The sequence below is a fragment of the Cololabis saira genome, chromosome 12 (assembly GCF_033807715.1).
Source record: "Cololabis saira isolate AMF1-May2022 chromosome 12, fColSai1.1, whole genome shotgun sequence".
Lineage (NCBI taxonomy): Eukaryota > Metazoa > Chordata > Actinopteri > Beloniformes > Belonidae > Cololabis > Cololabis saira.
The window spans coordinates 14,039,083-14,062,616 of NC_084598.1; the positions used below are offsets into that span (position 1 = coordinate 14,039,083).

Below are 23,534 nucleotides of genomic sequence, written 5' to 3' on the forward strand. Positions count from 1 at the left end.
CAAGGAACCGCTAAAGGCTTGAAGATGTCACTGCAACTGGCAACATCTCCACTCACGAGCCCTACGGACAGTTACTGCACAGGCAGGAGGTCCAAGGCTCAATGATGTCTCCATTCAATCATTCATGATCCTAAGGATCAATTGCCTGTTTTCTGTACTACATTTATTACTTATGGAGTGTAATGTTTTCATTGTGTAAAACAGGTCTCTCTTGAAAATGAGACCTTGTGTCTCAATGAGACCAACCTGCATACTTAAAGATTCAACCCTTAGCCCTGACCCTGATCCCTGACCATCAACAAAACATCTGTCCAGTGGTGAAGCGTGATGGAGAGAACATCATGATTCGGGTTGGCTTCGGTGCTCTAGTGTGAGGCACCTGACATCACAGAGGAGGAAAGTAATTCCCAGGTTGATCAAAATATCCCAAAGCATGACAATCCAGCTTTGGAGTAGTCCAGGGTCCAGACCGGGACTCCTCCTCCTGGATGGAGGACTGGTCCAAAGTTCCTCCTGAACTCTGGATAGATCTGTTCCAGTCGAGGTCGCTGCTCGCCTGCTACCAACTCCAAGGGTTCACTTAGTTTTTCTTCCAAATTTGAGGAGGTTTAATGTGCGTGTTCAATAAAAACATGTTTTTTATCGTTCAGTTTATATTGACTAATATTGTGACTTAGATAAAGATCAGATTACTTTTTATGACAAATTAGTGTTAAAAATCAACAAAGAATAATTCTCTACAACAGTGATGATTAAACACTGGTTTATTTTTACTTGTCATTTTTACTGTTCGTACCATGTCCGGGTGAGTTTTCCTGGAGTGCGCATGTGATTAATCCTAATCCAAAACCCTCCCTGCTGTCTTTTGAGCTGCAGTGAGCCGAGCTCTCAGTCCCCGAATGTCAACCATCTTTGTTATCGGATTTCTCAACAAAATGTTTGTGCTGACAATCAAACTCGACCAGAACGAAACAACCACATGGTGCAGGAAAGGAGAGAGTTTGAACTCAGCTTGTTCACATTTGTGGTTACAGGTCAAACATGCAACTGAGACATGCAGCATGCAAGGGGGTGGTGCATTAGCCCCGCCCCCTCCAGACTTACTTCAATGGTACTGTCCAAAGACCCCACACTGTTCCTACGACCTCGCTTCCCTGTTGCCCAGAATGAGGGAGTTACAATTCCACTTTTGAAAGAAACAACCATGTGTGATCACCTCCTTGTTTTCAGAATAAAGAAGCAAATTAAACCAGCTCATGGGTGAGGGGATGGGTTTCTAGTCGTCATGTTAAACTAAGGTAACTGCATCCTGACCCCGCTTGATATGTCAGATTTATTTCCAAGGTGCTGGAACATTTATTGATTTTTAGTGGTGAAAAGAATTATAAACATTTACTAAAGTGCTGTTTTTAAAATATAAAACTAATATTCCTAGTTTTTTTTGCCTCTTGTGTCACCGGTTATTTTACACCGGTCTTCCACGAATACCAAATTTTACAATAAAAGTGTCTCAGAATTTTATGATGTAGTTCCTGCTGGTGTCCAGTAGGTGGAGACACAGCATCAAAGCATGGGGTTGCACGTCCATCTCATGGTGAATTACAGCTTTTGATTTGATGACATAATCATAACATAACATGCCCATCCTAGAGCAGCAAATCATCCCACTTGCTGGATTTATGGCCTCACGATTTTACAAAAATGGGATCAGCAGTGGTTTTCTTTTCCCTGGAAAAGCTGGTGATGTAGGTGTAGGAAGTGAGCGGCCGTCCCTCACCTGTGTCTGAGAGGTCTCTGAGCGAGGAGCTGAGCGCCGTGCGCTTGAGTCCATCCACCGAGGCGTAGGTGTCGTCCAGGCTCGGCCTGCCCAGGGTGCCGTTCACCACCTCGCCCTTCATGGGCCCTCCGCCGGGACCGGCCCCGGCACCCGGCATTCCCACTCCTCCAGATCCGGCCAACATCCCGGGACGCATCACACCCTTCTGCTTCTCCAGCTCAGCTGCAGACGCAGACGGGGGATAATGGAGAGGAGTATATTTATAGTCACATAGGAGAAATGAAAACAAATACAGATGTGCTCCAGATGTTGTTTGAACTTTAGTGCGGGATTGCTCTTTTTTTTTTTTAAATAGTTACCGTATTTTCTGGACTATAAGCCGCACCTGTATATAAGCCGCATCCACTCTATTTAAAAAAAAAAAAAAAAGATATGCAAGCCGCAGATATTTATGTTGTTAGATTAAATATTTACTACATGTACAGAAGGATTTTGAACTGTAAATGATGTACATGTTTGTACCTAAATAGATCCTTTCCTAACAGTGTCTTTTAACACGGCAGCAACTTTGCTGATTAAAACTGGACAGAACCAAGAGAAAATAACCGGTATTTATTTATCTATTTATCTGTCTGAAATCTGCTTCTACCTACTTCTATCTGCTAAAGAAGAAGTAGCGTATTCTTCTTTGCATTTATTTCTTAGTTTTCATTCTAATTCCGGTTAGCACTCCCCCTAGCGGTGGAAGAAAAATCCACAGAATAGCCGCACCTTTGTATAAGCCGCAACTTGTAACTTTGTATAAAACCTATGAAAAAAGTAGCGGAAAATAAAAATACGGTAATCATTTTAATTTTCATGCTGACAAAATGTCCAAAAAAGTGAACATAAGAGCCACCATACTAAGTAAATAAGTAATTTCTAAATCACACCATTAAAAACATCTGCAGGGTAGATTCTGGGATTAGGATTATAAACGACCTAATTAGGATTTGTAATCATAGCTCCTCCTTTACAAGGAAACGGTGTACGTTCGCAAGTATTTCTGACTGCTAATCCTAACCAGGTAATTCTGATTCCTAGTCCTGACCAGGTAGTGCTGATTCCTAATCACACACTGATTCCTAAGCAGCACCACCATCCATGCATTATCTATTTCTACACCTTCTTCTTCCTTCTGCAGGTGAAAGGCAGTGAAACCCCCTCTATGGATCTGCCATGCATCACAAAGTTGTGGCTTTTTAAACTACAGCTAGTTTTTTTGTAGGAGGACAGTATCAAGGATGCGTCATCTGTGTTTTTCAGCTTCCTCCCTCCTACAGCTGTATTTCAGGAATCAAGACATTTTTCTTCATGATACTGAGCTGGGATTAATATCTTATCATTTTGAAATATGAAGGATGAATTCACAGACTCAGGAACACGCCTGCAAAGGTTTGGGTCATGGTAACGTCGATGTTATGACTCGTAGGGACCCCTGCTGCTGTCTCTATGACCACGATTTGACGAGCTGAGCCGTGACAGCAACACTTACACTCCACCCGGTACTTCTCCATCTCCTGGACCTCAGCGATGCTCTCCCGGAGGTCGGAGGTGAATCGTGCGCGGTCCTGCTGGCTCGGAGCCGTGAAGATGATCAGGACCTTCCTCTCTCCTCCGGGGTTTGCAGATGTCAGTCTGATCCCATGTGGGTAGTCTGCGCGACACACAAGCATCAAACATGTCAAATCTGCCGCGAGGAGCTGCACGCCCAACTGCAGATCAGCGCCAAAAACACAAGTCAAATGGCAGAAGAAGTCACAATGCTATTTTTCTTTCTTTCATTTTAAGGCAGTGATTTAAGGAGGAACGTATTTCAACCTCTTCATTTTCTAAAGATGTCTATGATTTAGATTTATAAATGCCTAAATCAGGATCATATTAACAACACCATCATGTAGAGGGAGATACATGTCCCCTTGGGGTAAAGAAAACTAAAACTCAGCAGTATTTTGATTGGTGGGTTCAGGAGGTCGTGGAACTGACACCAAGAAGAAGCTTAACGCAGGACTGAACCCCAAACCTCAGCTAAGTTAACAACGGTGCAGCTGGGCCCGATTCACGCTCCTATGTTGGGCATCAGGTCAGAGACGTCCAGACGTTCGCTCTGACTTGAAATAATCAGCTGCACATGAATCAATTAGCCGCCCCACATTGTCATGAAAAATCTTGGCATCATATGTTTTGCAATGAAATAAAAGTCAAGTAACAATATCGTTACCATCCCAGCTTTTTACTGATTTTGTTGTGAAAACCTGTCAAAATAAATACAAATAAAATAAAAGTGTGAACGCAAGGAGCTGATAACAAACCCTGACCACACGCACGCACGCACGCACGCACGCACGCACGCACGCACGCACGCACGCACGCACGCACGCACGCACGCACGCACGCACGCACGCACGCACGCACACACAGGATCGGTCACCCACCCACGCAGCCCATGCCTGATGGTGCTGATGAGTCATGTGAGACAATCTGTCCTGGTCTCAGTCATCACAGCCTGCCGAGTCCCATTAGGCTCCGACTGGTGAACCAGAACTGTCAACAACGTCAACAACAACATCCAACCGACTGGCCGAGGCTTGACACGTCTTTATGGACCCTTCACGTCTTTATGGACCCTTCACGTCTTTATGGACCCTTCACGTCTTTATGGACCCTTCACGTCTTTATGGACCCTTCATGGACTCCATGGAGCCATGAGGTTCCGTGTGTCCCCTCAGGAGGTTATGGTCCTCCAGTCATAACTATGTGAACCTCTTTGAACTCACAGGGTTTCTTGATTATTTCTCCATAACTTGATCTGATCTTCATAGAAGCCACAATAACAGAAACACCCGAGGGGCCCTGAACAACCTCCACAATGCTGCATGGGAACCTTTAGACGTAACGGACGGTTGAACCTCCGTTGGGTGCAGCGACTTCAAGCGAGCACCTCAGGTGTCTTTGGATCAGAGCTGCACAGCTTTCAGGAGAGATCATGGACCAATCATCTCTCCAACGTTTGCAGGATGTCAGCTGTGGCCGGTTCTCCTGAGGTCTTACAGGCCCGGGCTCTGACTGGGTAACTTCAAAAGGCTGATTTTCTTTTTTTTATGAAGTCATTTGATGGAGGATTTGCTTCTATGTTTAGGGTCCGTGTCCTGCTGCACTCCACTCAGCTCCTGGAGGTTTAGTAAAGCTGGAAAATCATTTTCCTCTGGATGAAGGCAAGTGCACCCCATGCCTGCAGTCAGGTGAAACCTAACAAGCTTCTCTCATATATATATATATATATATATATATATATATATATATATATATATACGTGTGTGTGTATGCAGGGCGTTCTGCTAAATTACACACAGAAACTCTAAAGAAGGTGAAAATGTAGGAAGAGGCGTCCTGATAACAGGTGCTCCGGCTGATTTGAAAAACCTCTGATCGGCTGCACGCAACTGAGAGTTAATCCATCTCTGCTGAAGCAGGAGCTGTGAACTAGCAGCGCCGCACACCACCTTAAATGACTCTGTCAGCACCATCACGGAGAAGGGACTCGAGCTTTGAGGGGCTCAGATCAACAGACAGATATCTTTAGGAAATCCTGCTATGTGCTTCCACAGAAACATGCGGCTGCTGGGCTCGTGGCCGAACGTCTCTTCTGCACGCTGGCGGAGCCTTACATTCAAACGCTGGCAGATGGATCCATTTGGACACAAAGGCGATGCTGCGTTTTGCCAAGCAATTATTAGCAGCCTGTTGAGAATACATCCAACCGTTGGGGAACTTAACGGCAGAATAATTATGAGGAGCATCTGTACACGGTAACACGCGTTGGCATCTGAGGCGCGCAGCCTTATCTGGGCCTGTATGTGCTTTTCTCCGACAACTTCTGCATCCACGCGCATCAACAATCACGAAAGCTGCATTCAAGTGTTAGGATTCTGATGGTGCTTGTGTTGTTTACTTCAACCCTGACCTCCTTCCTCCCTCCACCAAGGGTTTCAGCTGCCGAACCTCAACACTCAACTGTGGATTATGGACTGTGGAGTGACAGTCTCGGGCAGTCTCTGACACTCGTTGAGAGCCTTGAACAGTCTCAGATGGTTTTGGATGGTCTCGGACAGTCTTGGACAGTCTAAAGCGGTCTCGGGCGGTTTCAGGCGGTCTCGGACACTCTCGGACAGTATTGGACGGTCTCAGGAAGTCCGGGTACTGTGACGGCTTGGCGGACAGCACCATTGCTCCAGAGCTGGAAGGTTGTGGTCTGAACCCCGGCTCCAGCTCGTATGCATGTGTCCTTGAGGACTGGAGCCTGCAAAGGGACAGAAACGTAGCAGTGCATTCATACTGCATACGTGCTGCTTGTTTTTGTCTTTTCTCCCGGAGCTCGATCAACATCGATGGGTTTTTGTTGGGTTATTTTCTCGATAAATTCTTTGTGTTTTACTTTGTGTTTTAATTTGTTAGTTTTGTGATCATAATTTCTATTCTTTTTACTAAAAGGACTGTGTTAGGGCCCTCCGCCCATCTCCATCTTAACTTTTTTTTCTTTCATAAAGATGAGTTTGTATGGCTGGAAAATGACACATGGGATTTGTTTGTTTCTCATTGGATCCCCAGAAACTTTTAGACACTTTTGCGGATAACAAACATTGTCTCTTATGTCCATGAGCTTTATGCACAAACATTAAATTCTTCAAAAGTACTTAAAGGAGCATGAGGCTCCTTTTAAGAAATGAGACTCTCTAGCGCCACCCTTCGCCATGACGGCCGTTGGGGGTACTGCAGCCAACAGTGAAGCCGGCACGGGAGAACGGGGAGAACGCGCATGCAGCGTCATGTGACGTCACATCCGCAGGACAGCGCGGGAAATTCTGGTCACAATTGCAGCACATTTTGCAGCACACAGCCTGTTCAAGGCAACGGAGAGATACGCTAGAGGGCTCATTCTTTTTGTTTTGGAACGCTTCATCTGACATTATTACTAGAAAACTTAAAACGTATACGAATTTTTTCATAAATCCTGCCTCATACTCCTTTAAAACTGCTGAAACAAAGGCAGTCGGACCCCCACGATCTCTCTAAAATGTGATGGCCAGTAAAAGTATGTCAACGCTTCCAGGAAGTTAGTGCAGTAATCCCTCGCTATAATGCGGTTCACGTTTCACGGTCTCGCTGCTTCACGGATATGCATTGTGCATTGTGTTCTGCATTCTGATTGGCTAAACAGTCTCCCTGCTTCTTCACTTCCTATGTGTAAATAACGTTACGGTTGAATATGTACTGTACATGTACACGTACGTAAAACATCTTGCTAGGTTTGCAAATTTTCTCCAAAACCCATAATGTCGATAAAAACGTTCTGCACGATTCTCCTGTTCAAATCCAATGACTTGGGTCGCGGTGGGGCGGTGCTGATCTCTAAAACTAAACCTTGTATAATAAAAATATAAAAAATAACAGTTACTACTTCACAGATTGAACCTATCACGGGTTCTTATTGGAACGTAACCCCCGCGAAATAGGAGGGATTACTGTATAGGATTAGTGGAAAGATGCGGGTTACTGTGGTAACCGTGAGTGTATTTACAAGCTCAGCAGCACCACGAGTCTGCATGCGTCTCATCAGCCTGGTGATTGTGGGGTAAAAATAGAGAGCTGCACAAGCAGGAGGAAGTAAAAGAGAGGAGAGACAGCAGAGCTGCGGCGACAGACGGAGAGCACAGATGGACGAGTGGACACGGAGGGAAAGAGGGAGCGGTACTTACAGGTGTTCTGGAAGGTTTGGACCTGCATGTCCACCAGAGGAAACGACTGTCTGAAACTGTACGTCACCGAAGTCTTCTTCTTCTGGAAGATCTTCGTCACCTGGGGAGGAGGAGGAGGAAGAGGAGAGTGGCAGCAAGAACAGAAGTAAGAGGCAAAGGAGACTCACGGAAAAAGAGGGAGTTTCTCTTTTATTTTTGTCCATTTCATCATGACACGTTCCCGAAATCAACCGTGGGGATGTTTGGTTCTCTTCCAACTCCAACTCCTTGTCTCATAAAGAATTCATCATATAGGTTCAGATGACGGTGCATCACAATGCGAGCAGCTGTGATATAAACCTGTCTGCAGGGAAATGTAACGTTACCTAACGGTGGGGGCTCCGTGATGCACCAGAAAGTTTGTATCTCCTGATTTCATTGGGTTGCATTAAACTGGATCACTTTAAGCCCATTTACATTCTGTGAGAAACCTCTCCTGATGACTTTGTGCTTTACAAATAAAGCTAAACGAATTTGACTGTAATGTTAATGAATAGCGAGAATGCCGCAGTGCACCAATACATACAATGGCTGTAACGACGGGTCCTCATTATTGTGCGGTGTTTGTGCAGTGAAACATTAAAAAAATACACATTCACGTATAAATAAATGGAATAGTCTGATCACCCAAGGCCATATCTCAGGAATGTCACAGGCAAGAGAATTGATGAGTGCTCCATAAATCTATCACTTCACGTATTATCTGATGAGAACGAAGCAACAGAGGTACGTTTGCTGGTCGCTCAACTTTTGTGTCCTTTTGACAGAAACAGCCTGACGGAGCAACAACAGTTTTGCCACAGAGATCTGGTATTACATGAATCGCGTGGAGTTTTTGCACCGCAGTATGATTTATGACAGCGAAACACCAAACGCAGTGTTTAGAGTTGAGCTGTGAAACATGAAGTTGTTTGGGTTTCTGTCAGAGTGGTCAGTTTGAGCTTTTGTAAGCAGAAGCAGCTGATGTTGCTGCTTTTCTGCACGGCGGTCCTGTCATTCTGCAGGAATATCTTTGTTTAGCCTCTTGGTGTTTCTCTTAGTTCATTATAGGATTAACGCAGAGCTCTTCCTCACTCATGGCATGTTGCATTGTGTCTCGACTGCTTTGGTCGTCACTGAAATGAGCCGGCTACATCTATGTTCACAGTTCAGCGCAGTTTTAGCAACGTTGTCTCCCAGCAGCCCTCTGTCAGATGTGTGACCACATGCTGATCTGTGACGCTTTGTAAATCTGCACCGAGAGTTTTGAGAAGAAAGATGATACCGATTATGATGAGTTAAAAGTCAAGCTGCTTCATATCCGCTGGCGGCGGTTCTCAAGCTGAGCTCGGGCCTCTGCTTCATCTTGGTAATTTGTCACGTTCACATGAAGACACACTTGACTATTTTAATCATCTGAGTATCAAAAGACCAGTCGGAATCCAAAATAGCACTTGAAGTGAGAGCCAGACTCAAGCACAGAGCCTGTCATTGCTGAAGCCACAGGGGGCTCCTGGGTTTATTACCTCCCATTTTCAAACTGTAAGAAAATTCACTCCATTTGAAAAAAAAAAATTCTATGAAACAGGGTGTAAGACACAGTAAATCTGTAGTAGCAGGCTTTAACCCAGACACATGACTGCTGAACGTGGGAATCAGCGCCCCTGCCTTGTATCGCAGGCTCTGGACATAACACGACGAGTAAATAAGAGGGGCCCCAGAACGCATCCTTGAGGCGCCACACAGAACAGGAGCAACAGGTGATGTTTAATCTTCCTAATTATCACTTTTTTGTGAGTAATAAAAATACTTTTGAAAACCCTGAATGCATTGAGTGTCTTCGCCCTCTAAGCTACTGACGCGGTCCCGGGATGAGACGGCATGAGAGGGTTTATCTCCCCACAAAAATCCAAACTCTTTATACGTGGAATAGGAACCAGCGCCTTGACGACCCATGACCTGACATGACGCTCCTGGATGAATAACAACTTCCTCCAACTCAACAGCAGCAAGACGGAGGCCATCATGATCGGTACCTCCCACCAACTCGCCAATGCTAGCACTGCTGCACTCTCCTTCGACGGTCAGCCCATCTCCTTCTCCCCTGTTCTTACCAACCTTGGAGTTAAGCTTGACTCTTCCCTATCATTCCAACCTCACATAAAACACATCTGCAAGATCTCCTACTTCCACCTTAAAAATATAGCCCGACTGAAGCCATCCCTCTCCAAAGATGACTTAAAAAAACTAGTAAACGCCTTCATGTTTTCACGCATTGTCTATGGCAATGCACTTCTCTCCGGTCTACCTGCAAAATCCATCCACTGCCTCCAACTGGTTCAGAACAGCGCTGCAAGATTGCTCACCGGTACCAAAAAGTCAGCACACATAACCCCTGTTCTGGCCGAACTCCACTGGCTCCCGGTCCACTACAGGATCCAGTTCAAGGTCGTCCTCCTGACCTTCAAGGCCGTCCATCAGAAAAGCCCCAGCTACCTAAGTGATCTAATCACTATAAACCGGCACGCACCCTTCGCTCCAGCCACGCCACTCTCCTTCATGTCCCCTCTCCACGGCTCGTGACGATGGGACACCGTGCCTTCTCTGCCTCCGCCCCACGCCTATGGAACTCTCTACCTGACTACGTCAGGAATGCATCTTCTGTGGAGTCCTTTAAAACACTCTTCTATAAGCAGGCTTTCCCCTGAACTCTTCCCTTGACCCCTTTTTCAAATATTTTTTTATTTTTTTTTATCTTTTTGCTGCCCACAACTTTTTATCTTACTTAGTAGCTAGGTTTTGTCTTAGTTTCTTAGTCTTGTTTTTAGTCTTCTTTGTAAAGCGCTCTGAGATCTGTCGTTTCAGGTGAAAAGCACTATATAAATTGAAATTATTATTATTATTATTATTATTATTATTATGACCACGTTAGTACAAACTACTGAAGTCGGCCTCGTCTTGTTAACATGGCGACCAACCGGTCCTGTACACGCTGAGGTGAGCGCTCAGACAGGATGTGGGGGGTCACGCGGTTCTGAGAGACCGGGGCCGTCCGCACCACCAGAGAGACGGGCTGCGATTACCATGAGCAGGTCGTTGAACAGGAAGACTTCTCTCTGATGGACGCCGCTCCTCTGAGCCCTGTTCGCATCAGGAACCTCGAACAGCTGACAGCAGCAGACCAACCTGCGATGCGCCAGCGACAGAACCTGCAACACACACCGCCTCTGTTTCAGACAGTTTTCACTCCTCGCCATCTAGCTGAGGCTGTTTTAACTCTGGAATCTTCCTTCCATGCAGACTAGTATGATGAGATACAGGACTGTCTCAGAAAATTAGAATATTGTGATAAAGTTCTTTATTTTCTGTAATACAATTAAAAAAACTAAAATGTCATACATTCTGGATTCATTAAAAATCAACTGAAATATTGCTAGCCTTTTATTATTTTAATATTGCTGATTATGCCTTAGAGTTTAAGATTAAGATTCCCAGAATATTCTAATTTTTTGAGATAGGATATTTGAGTTTTGAGTCTTAAGCTGTAAGCCATGATCAGCAATATTAAAATAATAAAAGGCTTGCAATATTTCAGTTGATTTGTAATGAATCCAGAATGTATGACATTTTTGTTTTTGTAATTGCATTACAGAAAATCACAATATTCAAATTTTCTGAGACAGTCCTGTAAATTACACAGTGAATCTTTACGCTAATATATCGTTTGATTTATTATGTGTATTTTAATGACGGTGCGTCCTGAATTTGTATCATGTAAAAACCCTGAGTGGATCTTTGGCTCTACTGAACACGTTGGGAGAAGCTCGGGGCGTGTGAGGGTCTTACGGGCTTCTTGCCGACCACCATCCTCTCTACCGCCTGGACCTGGGACACGTGGTCATCGTTGGTCCTCAGCTCCCACTTCTGGATCCGTCCGTAGATCGCCACCAGCAGGTCTCGGGGGATGTCCTGTCCATTATCAACGCCTGATGGGAACACACAGGTAACAGCTCACTGCAAGGCCGAGACCCGAGGACAAACGGGTGCAGGACGCGGCTTTCATGAACCCACGACCTCATTCCACCACAGTCGGTGCAGCACATCTGCCGACGCCTCCTCATGCATGAGCATCCAGCTGTTCTTTTCACATAAACGCTGCAGCTGCTCTGCCTCACGTGATAAATGAAGGAAGGCTGAAAACTAATAAAAACCCAGAGCTTTACTACCCGTGCACTGCAAAAACTCAAAATCTTACCAGGAATATTTGTCTTATTTCTACTTAAACTGTCTCATTTTTAGTCAAAAAAATCTCATTACACTTAAAACAAGAGTCATTACCAGAAGCATAACTTGTTATTTGACAATTTTCACCTGTTTCAAGTAAATTTTCATTTGAAATAAGTAGAAAAATCTGCCAGTGGGACAAGATTTATCTTCTCATCACAAGCAAAAAAATCTTGTTCCACTGGCAGATTTTTCTACTTATTTTAAGTGAAAATCTACTTGAAACAGCTGAAAATTGTTGTTTTTTCCAGTGATGAGTCTTGTTTTAAGTGTAATGAGATTTTATTGACAAAAAAATTGACATTTTAACTAGAAATAAGACAAATATTCTTTTTAATATTTTGAGTTTTTGCAGTGTGTTGCCAGGTTCTGTCTGAAAACGCGCCCTTTCAGCCTGCTGGAAGGCTAATGTGACTGTTATGAGTTCTGACAGCAGCCCGCAGCCCTCCCGCTCATCCTCCGCCAACCACTGACCACATTCATTCAGACAAGACAGAGGAACCCACCCCGCAGGTTCTTGATGAAGTCCTCGAGCTTCATCTTCCTCTCCGGTTTGACGTTGGGGCTGTACATGTCCGTGTTGAGGAGGATGATGGCGAAGGCCAGGATGAAGATGGTGTCTGGGTTCTGGAACTGCCGGATCAGCACCGGGTTGCAGACGCAGTATCTCTGGCTGCAGACGGACAAAGAGAGGGATTGTGGGAAACGCTGCAGACGTGGACTCTGTGCTGTTCAAGTCCTGCGGTGCAGCATGATACCTGAAGGCCTCCACCAGACGCTCCACCCGCTGAGCCTCACCCTGAACTTTGATCTGAGCCTGGAACTTCCTCAGAGCGTCGTCCAGATCCATCCCGGAGAAGTCCATCTCATCCAGGACGCAGCTACACACAGAAACACAGGTTAGAGGGGAACCCTGCTCCCGCAGCATCACTTTCAATCTCCAGTTGAACCATGATCTGGGATGTCATCCAGCCGTGTGGTTACGTTGATACGTCTGTCCTGTCTGAAGGCCTTTCCTTCTCTGGATAGATGCAACATCATTCTGAAAAACGACTTCACCAGCAGCTAAACTTCCCAGTCCACTGAGGGCCATTAGCTCGGTGTCCGGCTGTGCGTTTACTGCGGGGTGAACAACAGCCTCCCCCCGGTCCTCTGCTGGCCATCAGTCCCGTATCATTAGTAACCATGGAAACGTGCTGCTTTCCCTCATCTTCATATGTTTCATTAAACTAAATCTGCAGCATCAACTCCTCGTTCAGTGCAGATTGAGGATTCTGTAGGTTTTCCCTTCCTGTCAGTCAGCATGCTCTCTAATAGCAGTAAACTCATCCATTTTCTAGAGCCACTTGTTACTATTTAGGGTCACGGGGATGTGCTGGAGGCTATTCCAGCGCTCTCTCCCCCAGACGAGTCATCTGCCCATCGCAGGGCCCCATAAAGACAAACAACCACACACTCACCCCTTTGGGGTTTCCGGACTTAAGAGTCACCAGTTAACCGGACATACATGTTTTTGTACCTGGAGAAAATCCCACATATGCGATACCACGTCCGACCACACGGGGGCAACATACCACAATGCGGTCCATGTGGCTGTCGCGGGATTAAACGACGTGACTGCACGGTATGAAAGACATGGCGGACCGTTCACACGCATGAGCACAGCGGTGTCCGTGGCTCCTCTGTCATCACAGCAAGATTAAAAACTAAAAATTTCAGCTGTTAAATTGAATCGTTTGGTGTCACAACTGGGATTTTTGTTGAGATAATATTCTCGAAGGCGGGTGATTCCATGTTTTTTGGGGGGTTTGTGCCATCGGATCAGTAACTGGTGTTTCTGCTGACATCGGAGGAACATCGTACCATGTTTGATTCAAACCAGTTATTTCACATTAAGAATATAGATTTGGAAAACTGACCTCAAACAGAACGACCCGGCTCACATGGACAAGCCAAATATTTGGTCATCCAGAACCTGCTACCTGCACATTTGGAGAAGCAGCCCCTGAACATGGAGCGACCTGTGTTCCCAACAACCTTCAGATGTGAGAAACCAACAGTCTGAGCGCTGAATCGTCTGCAGCTGAGGATGGTAAAACCCTCCAGAAAGCTGGCTGCCTGCTTTCATTAATGAGCCGGGCAGTAACCACGAGGTGAGCGCTGGCATCGTTTTTATCTCTGTGGCTTTAAAGGAAGTGAATAACACACTAACTGACCAGGTACGTGCAGGTGTGCCATCAGAGCTGAAATGAACCCCTTTAAATAAAAGTCAGATGTAGCTCATGAAAATAACATGAAGGGGACCACATAACATGATGTTATCTGTCGTATAAGTGCCTCTATTTCTCTCACGGCAGATTCTCTCTGCTCTTTTCTGACTTCTCTTTCATGCTGATGAAGAACTGGACAATCAGAAGCAGCTGTTGACATGTTTTCTCTCACTTGAGGACGTCCTTGTTGAACTGCATCCGGCTGCCCAGGAACTCTCCGATCATCTGCCGACTGAGGCCTTTCCGCTCCAGGATGAACCGGGCGATGCCCACCGGTGTGTCCGACACGAAGCCCCTCTCGATCAGGTACTGGATCCCCTTCTCCGGCTTCCTGTGGACCGGCGTGACAATGGACACCGTACACAAATGAGCAAAAGAGACATTCGTTTTGCAAAGATGTCCTAGGTTGTGAAACAATGAGGGTCGTCATTGAATCTGTGGTCCCGCAGATTCTGCACTGGGACAGGTCAGGACTGCAAGGACACCAGTCCGGCACCTGCTCCGTCCCCGTCCTCAGCTTTGGGATGTGTGCAGGTGTTGGTTTTGTACCAACTGGTGAAAGAAACATGAAAAAGACAGCAGATCAAAAATCTCTGTACTTTTCTGCATATATGCTGACTTTCAGAAGTGGAACGGGGTGAGGTCCGTCACGGATACCGCCCAGCGCTTTCACAGCCTGGTGGTCGCTCATAAGCTCACTCCTCATGTTCAATCTTTGGTCCAGAGCACCAAAAGCATCTGAAATACTGATCCAGGCCGTGTGTCCACAGCAAAGGTCCATCACAGATGTCCCTGAGCCCAAACATCGACCCAGCCTCTGGATAAGATTCAACTAAACCCTCCCTTCTGCACCAGTTTGATCTAAAGTGAATCTATCTGGTTATTTTAGCTATTGATGAGCGATGGTTCGTGATGCAGCACCGTCGGAGGGAGCAGAGATAACAGGTGTCAAGCTTCAATTTGATCCTTTGTCCTTTATTTACTGAAATTCTTCCAAATTTCTTGAGTGCTTTTTTAAGATTATGAGCAGTAGAAGGAGAATACAGAACTTCCCATCTTTCTTTCAATGATTTTATCACCCATCTGTTGACAAAGTGGACATCCCTGCCCATCTCTAATCCTTAAAGCCTTTCCCCACCAAGATGTGGCTTATTTCTCACCTGGACATTTTTAAATCTAGGCTAAAAACACACCTATTTAAAATGGCTTTTAACACCGAGTAGTGTGATGAAAGTTTTATCTCATTAGATTTTTTTGTATTTTATTGTTTTATTATTTTGGATTGTTTTTATTTATCCTGCTTTTTATCTATTACTTGCTGTAAAGCACTTTGGCACACTGAAAGGCTGTTGTAAAGTGCTATATGAATAAAGTACATTACATGTACATGTGCTTATGGACCATCACTACAATCACATGTCAGCGTTGTGCAGTTATAGTAATAACAATATTGTAATTGATATTGTAATATTGTAATATTGTAAACGTGGTCATTTTTATTTCATTACTTGCTCTACATTTTCCCTCCTCTCCTTTCTGGGATGCGCAGCAGGCCTGACATGGAAAACTGAGGAAAATAAATACATGAACTCAAATGTATATGTCAATGAAGAGATAAAAGCCAAAGTATATGTAAGAATCCGTCTTTTTTTCATTTTTCTACAAGGTTCCTCAGAAGATGACTCCGGTCCCAGCATGCACCCTGGCATGACATACCGTTACATTCTTTGTACACTTTGTGCAAAGTAATTCTTACTTGTTAAACAGGTTGAGTCCAATGCGGTACTGGCGCCGCTGCACCACGTCGTTGTTGAAGGCGGGGGAGTCCCAGCTGTGGCGGCTTTCTCTCTGATAGGTCTGCTTCCCCAGTGTGGCTCCTCCCATCGGCTCCCTCAGGCTGTCCCGCGACGAGGAGCCCGAGCTGCAGTTGTTGACCGTGGTGTCGTCATTGGAGTTGGTGGTGGTGGAGTTGACACTCTCGTTGTCCCCGTCCGAGCACAGCAGGTGGTGGTGGTGGAGGTGGGGGTGGTGGGCGAGGTGCTGCTGCTGCGCCTCCAGGTTCTGGAGCGCCACAGAGGAGGAGGAGAGTGCAGAGGGCGGGAGCGCCGGTGGGAGCGGCGACAGGGGCGTGAGAGGAGGAACCGGAGAGGGCAGTGGCGAAGAGGGGGCATCTGGGTAGGAGTGGGGGAGGTGATGGTGTGGGTGTTGGTGTTGGTGGTGCAGGTGGTGGTAGTGGTGCTGGGCAAAGTGGTGCACGTAAGGACTGCTGGTGTGCCCGTGGTGCATGTGCATGATGTGAGGCTGGCTGTATTGCGGGTGGTGGTGGAGGATGGTGGGCAGGTGGGGGACAGGTGAGGGGTGAGGGTGGCTGTGGGGGTGTTGGAGGGGGTGTGAGGGCAGGGTCCGGGCCGACGGCATCTGCAGGGGGGCGTTAGCAGGACTGCGAGTCTGTCCCTGCGCTGTGGCGACAGAGCGGCCGTTTGGTTTGTGTTTGATGGTTCCGTGCGGAGAGTCCGTCTCGCTGCTCCCCCCGCCTCCTTGCTCATCCTCGCCGCTTTCTTCTTCCACTCCTCCTCTCCCCCTCTCCCCCCCGCCTCGCTCAACTCCGGACGACTCCTGTTCGTACACCACGCGCCCGATAGAGCCTCGCTCCGACCTGCAGTGGAGAAACAGCCATAAAACATGGGAGCAGCTAACATTAAAATACCTGTACGCGTGATCAATCACTTGTCACATCATTTCTGTTTGGAAAACCACATGCCAAAGTCCAGTTTGAGTCCACTTTTGCCAATTTACTCCTCGAAGTAAAGGTCTGAGATTTGTTCCTAGCCCATCTATCTACCCTCAAAATCCTAGACACCATCAACATCCTCAACACCCTCAACATCCTCAACCACCCCAACACCCTTAACATCATCAACATCCTCAACATCCTCAACATCCTCAACATCCTCAACATCCTCAACATCCCCAACATCCTCAACATCCTCAACATCCTCAACATCCTCAACATCCCCAACATCCTCAACATCCTCAACATCCTCAACATCCCCAACATCCTCAACATCCTCAACATCCTCAACATCCTCAACATCCTCAACACCCTCAACATCCTCAACATCCTCAACATCCTCAACATCCTCAACATCCTCAACACCCTCAACATCCTCAACATCCCCAACACCCTTAACATCCCCAACATCCTCAACACCCTCAACACCCTCAACATCATCAACAACCTCAACATCCCCAACACCCTCAACATCATCAACAACCTCAACATCCTCAACACCCTCAACATCATCAACACCCTCAACATCATCAACAACCTCAACATCCCCAACACCCTTAACATCCCCAAAACCCTCAACATCCCCAACACCCTCAACACCCTCAACATCCTCAACACCCTCAACATCCTCAACACCCTCAACATCATCAACACCCTCAACATCATCAACAACCTCAACATCCCCAACACCCTTAACATCCTCAACACCCTCAACATCCTCAACACCCTCAACATCCCCAACGCCCTCAACACCCTCAACATCGTTAACATCCTCATAATCATCAACACCCTGAACACCCTCAACATCCTTAACATCCCCAACACCCTTAACATCATCAACATCCTCAACACCCTCAACATCCTCAACACCCCCAACGCCCTCAACATCGCCAACGCCCTCAACACCCTCAACATCCTTAACATCCTCATAATCATCAACACCCTCAACATCCTCAACACCCTCAACACCCTCAACATCCTCAACCCTCTCAACACCCTCAACACCCTCAACATCCTCAACCCTCTCAACACCCTCAACACCCTCAACACCTTCAACATCATCAACATCCTCAACATCCCCAACACCCTCAACACCCTCAACATCCCCAACATCCCCAACATCCTCAACACCCTCAACATCCTCAACATCCTCAAAATCATCAACATCCTTAACATCCTCAAAATCATCAACACCCTCAACACCCTCAACATCCCCAACATCCCAACAAGGCAACTTACAGGAACTGACTTTCAAAGCTTTATCCTTGTGCTGTGGGTGTAGTCACACCTGTAATCTGAGCTCCACGTCATCCACGACACATCTTAAACTAGACGTGAGCTCATCTGTATCTAAACTACTGGGCAGTGAAGAACGAGTCCAAACACAGCGGAAATCAGGAACTTTTTCAAGAATTACAGCAATTTTTTAAACATCGTATGTGTTCGGTTTCGGCGTTGTTCGGCGCTGCATCTCAACTGACCTGTCACTCATGTCCACTGAGCTGTCGCTGGGCGGTTCGATGGTGAGGACGGGTAGATGTCCCCCTCCTCCTCCTCCTCCTCCTCCTCCTCCCCCTCCTCCTCCTCCCGCCCTGCCTCTGTACTCCCCACGACATTCTGTGCATGGGGTGCTGCTCCTGCGGCTGGCGTTGCTGCCTCCCTCCGTCTCTCTGCTGTCCTCTCTCCCACTTGCACCCCCTCCCCCCCAGTACTCTATATCAGAGCTGGAGGGAGGGCGGGAGAGGGGTGAGGAAGGGAGGCAGCCTTCATCCATGTAGAGGGTGACATCACTGAAGGAGGTGGTGGTGCTGTCCTCGTGCATGGCGGCGCCTCCTCTGCCCCCTTCTACCCGTCCTCCGGTGCGTCGGGAGGATGCGACAGTGTTGCGCCATCCACATCTGTAATCGTCGTCCTCGTCCTCCTCTTCCTCCTCCTCCTCCCCTTCTTCTTCCTCTTCTTCCTCTTCCTCATCTCCTTCCTCCTCGTCCTCATCCTCCTCTCCTTCTCCTCCGACATCCTGCGAGTCCTCTCGGCCGGACTGACAGGTGAGGGAGTCATCCATGGAGTCTGCCAGGGACTTGACCTGCAGCGGTTGCATGTGACGTCAACAAAAACAGATCAACATTCACCTGAAACATCCCAGGCCGAGCCTGAGAGGTCACACATGAAATAAACATAGAGATAATGGACTCGACGACTGTGAGAAGATGCATCACCAGCAGTTGGTTTCATGCAGTGTCTCAGGAACCTTTTACTTTTGGACTTTTGAGTTCCCTCTAGATGAGCATGTGTGATGTAAAAAATAAAGTTCTTAGTTGATCTATACCCATTAATGACTGCTTCAGGATTGAGATTTTATGGCTAAATCTGCAACAATATGACAATGCTCTTGTTCTCAAAGGTTTTTGCTTGATTGGAGATGTTAATTGTCTTTTGGAGCTATGCTCCGGGGTTCCTCAGAGAATATGTCTGGACCCGGCTCTATTCCTAATTAAACAGCTGCAAAGTCAGTTTCACAGCAAACCAAAGACACAGCAGATGATTTGTTAAACTCTTTTCAACGTGGTACAAGATTTACTAAAAATTGCAGTTCTTTGTCCTTATTTGGGTCTTTGCACATTCCTGCATATATCGGAGAGAGCTAATTAGTGGTCTGCTGTAGCTGTGATAATAAGCCCAACTTTGAAATGCTTCCTGAAGCTTCATCTTGTGCAGGGTATTTTAGTCCTTTATCACTTTCATTGCTGAAAACAGATGCTGAAAGAAAAAAAAGATGCTGTGTATACCTGCTTTGAGAAAGAGTCGTCCACGTCTCCGGCGTCCTCTGAACCCTGGCGGCCCACCGGTCCCTGGCTTTGCGGCAGACGCTCATCAAACGAGTACTGCACCCACAGAGGAGACTGTCAGTGTCAGAGCAGAGAGCGTGGGCTCTCGTCTGAGCACAGCTTCTCTGGAGAGCGCTGCTGTTTCCGTTACCTGCATCCTCATGTTGGACAGGATGATGCGGCGGGTCATTCTGCTCTCCGAGGCAGAGCTCCGAAGCCTCTCGAAGTTCTTCTTCATGCGGTACCGTCTGAAGGCGGTCTGGATGGTCCTCGCTGCTCGCCGGGAGACAAACTGTCCCCCGTACTTCCTCTCCAACATCTCCACCTAGCAGACAAAGTGACATGTAGACGAACATGAGATGGAGAAGTCCAATGTGCCAACATTTCCATCCTCGAGGGAAGGCCCTCTGGTACCTTCTTGTCCTGGAGGTCCGTAGAGAGCTCATAGCTGTCAGATAGCGCCTTGCAGCGTTTGCTCTCCTCCTCCTCTTGCTTGCGGAGCGCCAGGCTGGCCGGCTGATGTCGGCTGCGCTGAGCCCAGGCGAGGCTCGCCGGGCTGGGCGGAGAAATGGGGGAGCTGCCCTGGAAGTGGAGAGGAAGACAAGACACCCCATCATCATCAGCTGGCGGAGGATTTAGGCTTGTTTTAACTGCCTGTAGTTTAAGTATAATAGCAGCAAATAAAGACCTCTGGGGACAGATTTCATCTTTTTGTCTTCTCTAGTCCTCCAGGAAGTTTTTAACATACGTTTCTGACCCTTTGCTGGTGGTATCTGTGGTGTTCTGCACCTTCACATCTTGTCTCGTGGTCTTGTAGTCCTCACCACTGCTGAGGACTACATTTCCCATGAGAGACAATAAGGGTCTGGAGACTTTACGAGCACTTTGCACTTGTTTTAGGCTGCATCTGTATTTATGAGCCACCGGAGACTGATTTACAGCATCAATCTTTGTAGATGTGAGATTATTTTAACATAATTTATGCATTTAATACAAGTTAACTTATCATGAATACCATATTTTCTGGACTATAAGCCGCACCTGCATATAAGCCGCATCCGCTCTATTTAAAAAAAAAAAAAGAAGATATTTAGCCGCAGATATTTCTGTTGTTAGATTAGATATTTACTACATGTACAGAAGGATTTTGAACTGTAAATGATGTACATGTTTGTACCTAAATAGATCCTTTCCTAACAGTGTCTTTTAACACGGCAGCAACTTTGCTGATTAAAACGGGACAGAACTAAGAGAAAATAACCGCTATTTATGTATCTATTTATCTGTTTGAAATCTGCTTCTACTTACTTCTATCTGCTAAAGAAGAAGTAGCGTATTCTTCTTTGCATTTATTTTGTCTTAGTTTTGATTCTAATTCCGGTTAGAGCGCCCCGAGCAGTGGAAGAAAAATCCACAGAATAGAACCTTTGTATAAGCTGCATGGTTGAAAACCTATGAAAAAAGTAGCGGCTTATAGTCCAGAAAATACGGTATGTCTTTTATGAGCCAGGAAATCTTAAATGTCATGAAAACGAGCAGAACTTTCTAGTAAGTTTGCTACCACTATCTCCAAGGGACCTAGACTTAGACTTATTATAGACCTAGACATTAGACATCTGTTAGTTTTCAGCATCTTCCACTTGTTACCATGTTAGCAAGTCTTTAAAGTAATTTGATCTCAATCAACAAACAAACAAACTCTTTTTCTTCACTTGTTTTGAACACTTAAACGGAGATCAGATTAAACCTGGTAATACATTTTCTTTGGTCATTTCAACCACACTGAGTGACTTCCACCCAGAGTTTTAGTTTACTCCTTGTGTTTTAGCTTGATTTGTGGTGGATTATTCCGGTTTGTCCTGTAAAGCTAGTTTCCCTGACGATAGTTAAAAAACAACATTGTTCCCAGTGAAACGTGGTGCCACTGCTGGAGGACTTTAATGATCGTAGGCCTGATGAACAGATTATTGATTTCAGAATTAACCGAGCTGATGCGGTTCATGCCAATGTGTCCACATTCCAGGCTTGTTATTATGGAGCTAGAACAGTCTCATAATTCACAAATGCACAGGACAAGTTTTACAAATGCACGGACCGATTTGCAAATACACACACCGTTTCACACGTGCACAGGACAAGTTTTACAAATGCACAGACCGATTTGCAAATACACACACAGTTTCACACGTGCACAGAACAATTCACACGTGCGTAGGACAAGATACACAAATGTATTTTTGATGCACACACAAATATAACCTGATTTACACATGTTTTTTTGTCTGTGAGCTGCGCTGGATTTGTGTGTGAGTTTTGAGACTCTCCTGACGTGACAAGATCCACACGTAGGTTTTTTTTAACACGGAAGGATCTGCAACCAATCAGATTAAAGGGGCGGATACACCTGCTGTTTGAGCTGCGTTAGCGCTGGTTTGTCGGGCTGATCAACCAGAGCCGTCAGGAGACTGCACTCCAAGTCCTGCCGATGCAGCAGCTGATGAGAAACAGCGGAGATATATATATATTTGAACTACAGGTGTCTTTCAGGAGAACAAGCCTGTTGACGGGGGTGAATATTGCTGCAGTCTCGTTCTGGCTCTGGCCGTGGGTGGCGCTGGTCCCGGTCAGACCAGCTGACCAGGGACCAGACACGGAGGTCAGAAACAAGCAGCTGTTATCCTCACATTTATGATGTGACATCGCCACCACACGGAGACAAACGTGTGTCAAAACAGCGGTGGCAGATCAACACATTCCCGGTGCAGATAGAGTCATGCATGGGAAGATGCAGCCGTGATGATGCTGGTCGGGGTTTAGTCCACCGATCATCAAACATCTGAGCTGATACAGAGGTTCTTCGGTTATCAGTCGACTGATACCGACGTTACTCCAGATATTTGGGTAAATTAATCTCCTGACATGCGCGTGCTGCTCCACCTGGCCGCTGCTCGTCCCCGCCAGGCAGCGCAGCAGCTCTCTGCTGTCTGTCTGGTTCTGAGATGAATCAGCGGGACAGTAATACTTCGTGAAACCAAACGGAGCAAATATATAAAAATCTCCGCTGTTTTTCATCATCAGTTGCTGCATCGGCAGGACTTGGAGTGCAGTCTCCTGACGGCTCTGGTTGATCAGCCCGACAAAACCAGCGCTAACGCAGTTCAAACAGCAGGTGTATCCGCCCCTTTAATCTGATTGGTTGCAGATCCTTCCGTGTTAAAAAAAACCTACGTGTGGATCTTGTCACGTCAGGAGAGTCTCAAAACTCACACACAAATCCAGCGCAGCTCACAGACAAAAAAACATGTGTAAATCAGGTTATATTTGTGTGTGCATCAAAAATACATTTGTGTATCTTGTCCTACGCACGTGTGAATTGTTCTGTGCACGTGTGAAACTGTGTGTGTATTTGCAAATCGGTCTGTGCATTTGTAAAACTTGTCCTGTGCACGTGTGAAACGGTGTGTGTATTTGCAAATCGGTCTGTGCATTTGTAAAACTTGTCCTGTGCATTTGTGAATTATGAGACTGTTCTAGCTCCATATGTTATCACCGAATAGTTTGATTGTTAGTGTCCTAATGCAGGTTTGTGCGTGAGTCCGTACCTGTGTGTGTACGTGGGAGACTCCCAGGGGCCCGCTGGCGGAGGCGGGACTGTAGGTGTCACAGGCGCTGGAGAGGGGGCTGTTGGTATAGCGGTGGAAGGGAGGCGGATGGCCGAACGAAGAATCAGAAAAGGTGATTGCTTCTGGACACCGAGAGTCGCCGTCCACACTG

General features: G+C 46.4%; 1 protein-coding gene across 1 annotated transcript in view; it reads right to left on the minus strand.

Annotated features, from left to right (window-relative positions):
• Positions 1-23,534, minus strand: part of LOC133456920 (IQ motif and SEC7 domain-containing protein 2-like) — a 190,784-nt gene that overhangs the window by 9,751 nt on the left and 157,499 nt on the right. The window contains exons 2-16 of the mRNA XM_061735632.1: positions 23,363-23,531; positions 20,175-20,342; positions 19,912-20,085; positions 19,722-19,817; positions 18,417-19,018; positions 15,901-16,800; positions 14,317-14,475; positions 12,633-12,755; positions 12,381-12,547; positions 11,437-11,576; positions 10,674-10,799; positions 7,573-7,672; positions 3,312-3,473; positions 1,778-1,999; positions 1,105-1,154 (exon numbers count right to left, since the gene is read on the minus strand). Of these exons, the coding sequence (XP_061591616.1) occupies positions 1,105-1,154; positions 1,778-1,999; positions 3,312-3,473; positions 7,573-7,672; positions 10,674-10,799; positions 11,437-11,576; positions 12,381-12,547; positions 12,633-12,755; positions 14,317-14,475; positions 15,901-16,800; positions 18,417-19,018; positions 19,722-19,817; positions 19,912-20,085; positions 20,175-20,342; positions 23,363-23,531 (3,358 nt within the window). The remainder of the gene's footprint in view (positions 1-1,104; positions 1,155-1,777; positions 2,000-3,311; positions 3,474-7,572; positions 7,673-10,673; positions 10,800-11,436; positions 11,577-12,380; positions 12,548-12,632; positions 12,756-14,316; positions 14,476-15,900; positions 16,801-18,416; positions 19,019-19,721; positions 19,818-19,911; positions 20,086-20,174; positions 20,343-23,362; positions 23,532-23,534) is intronic.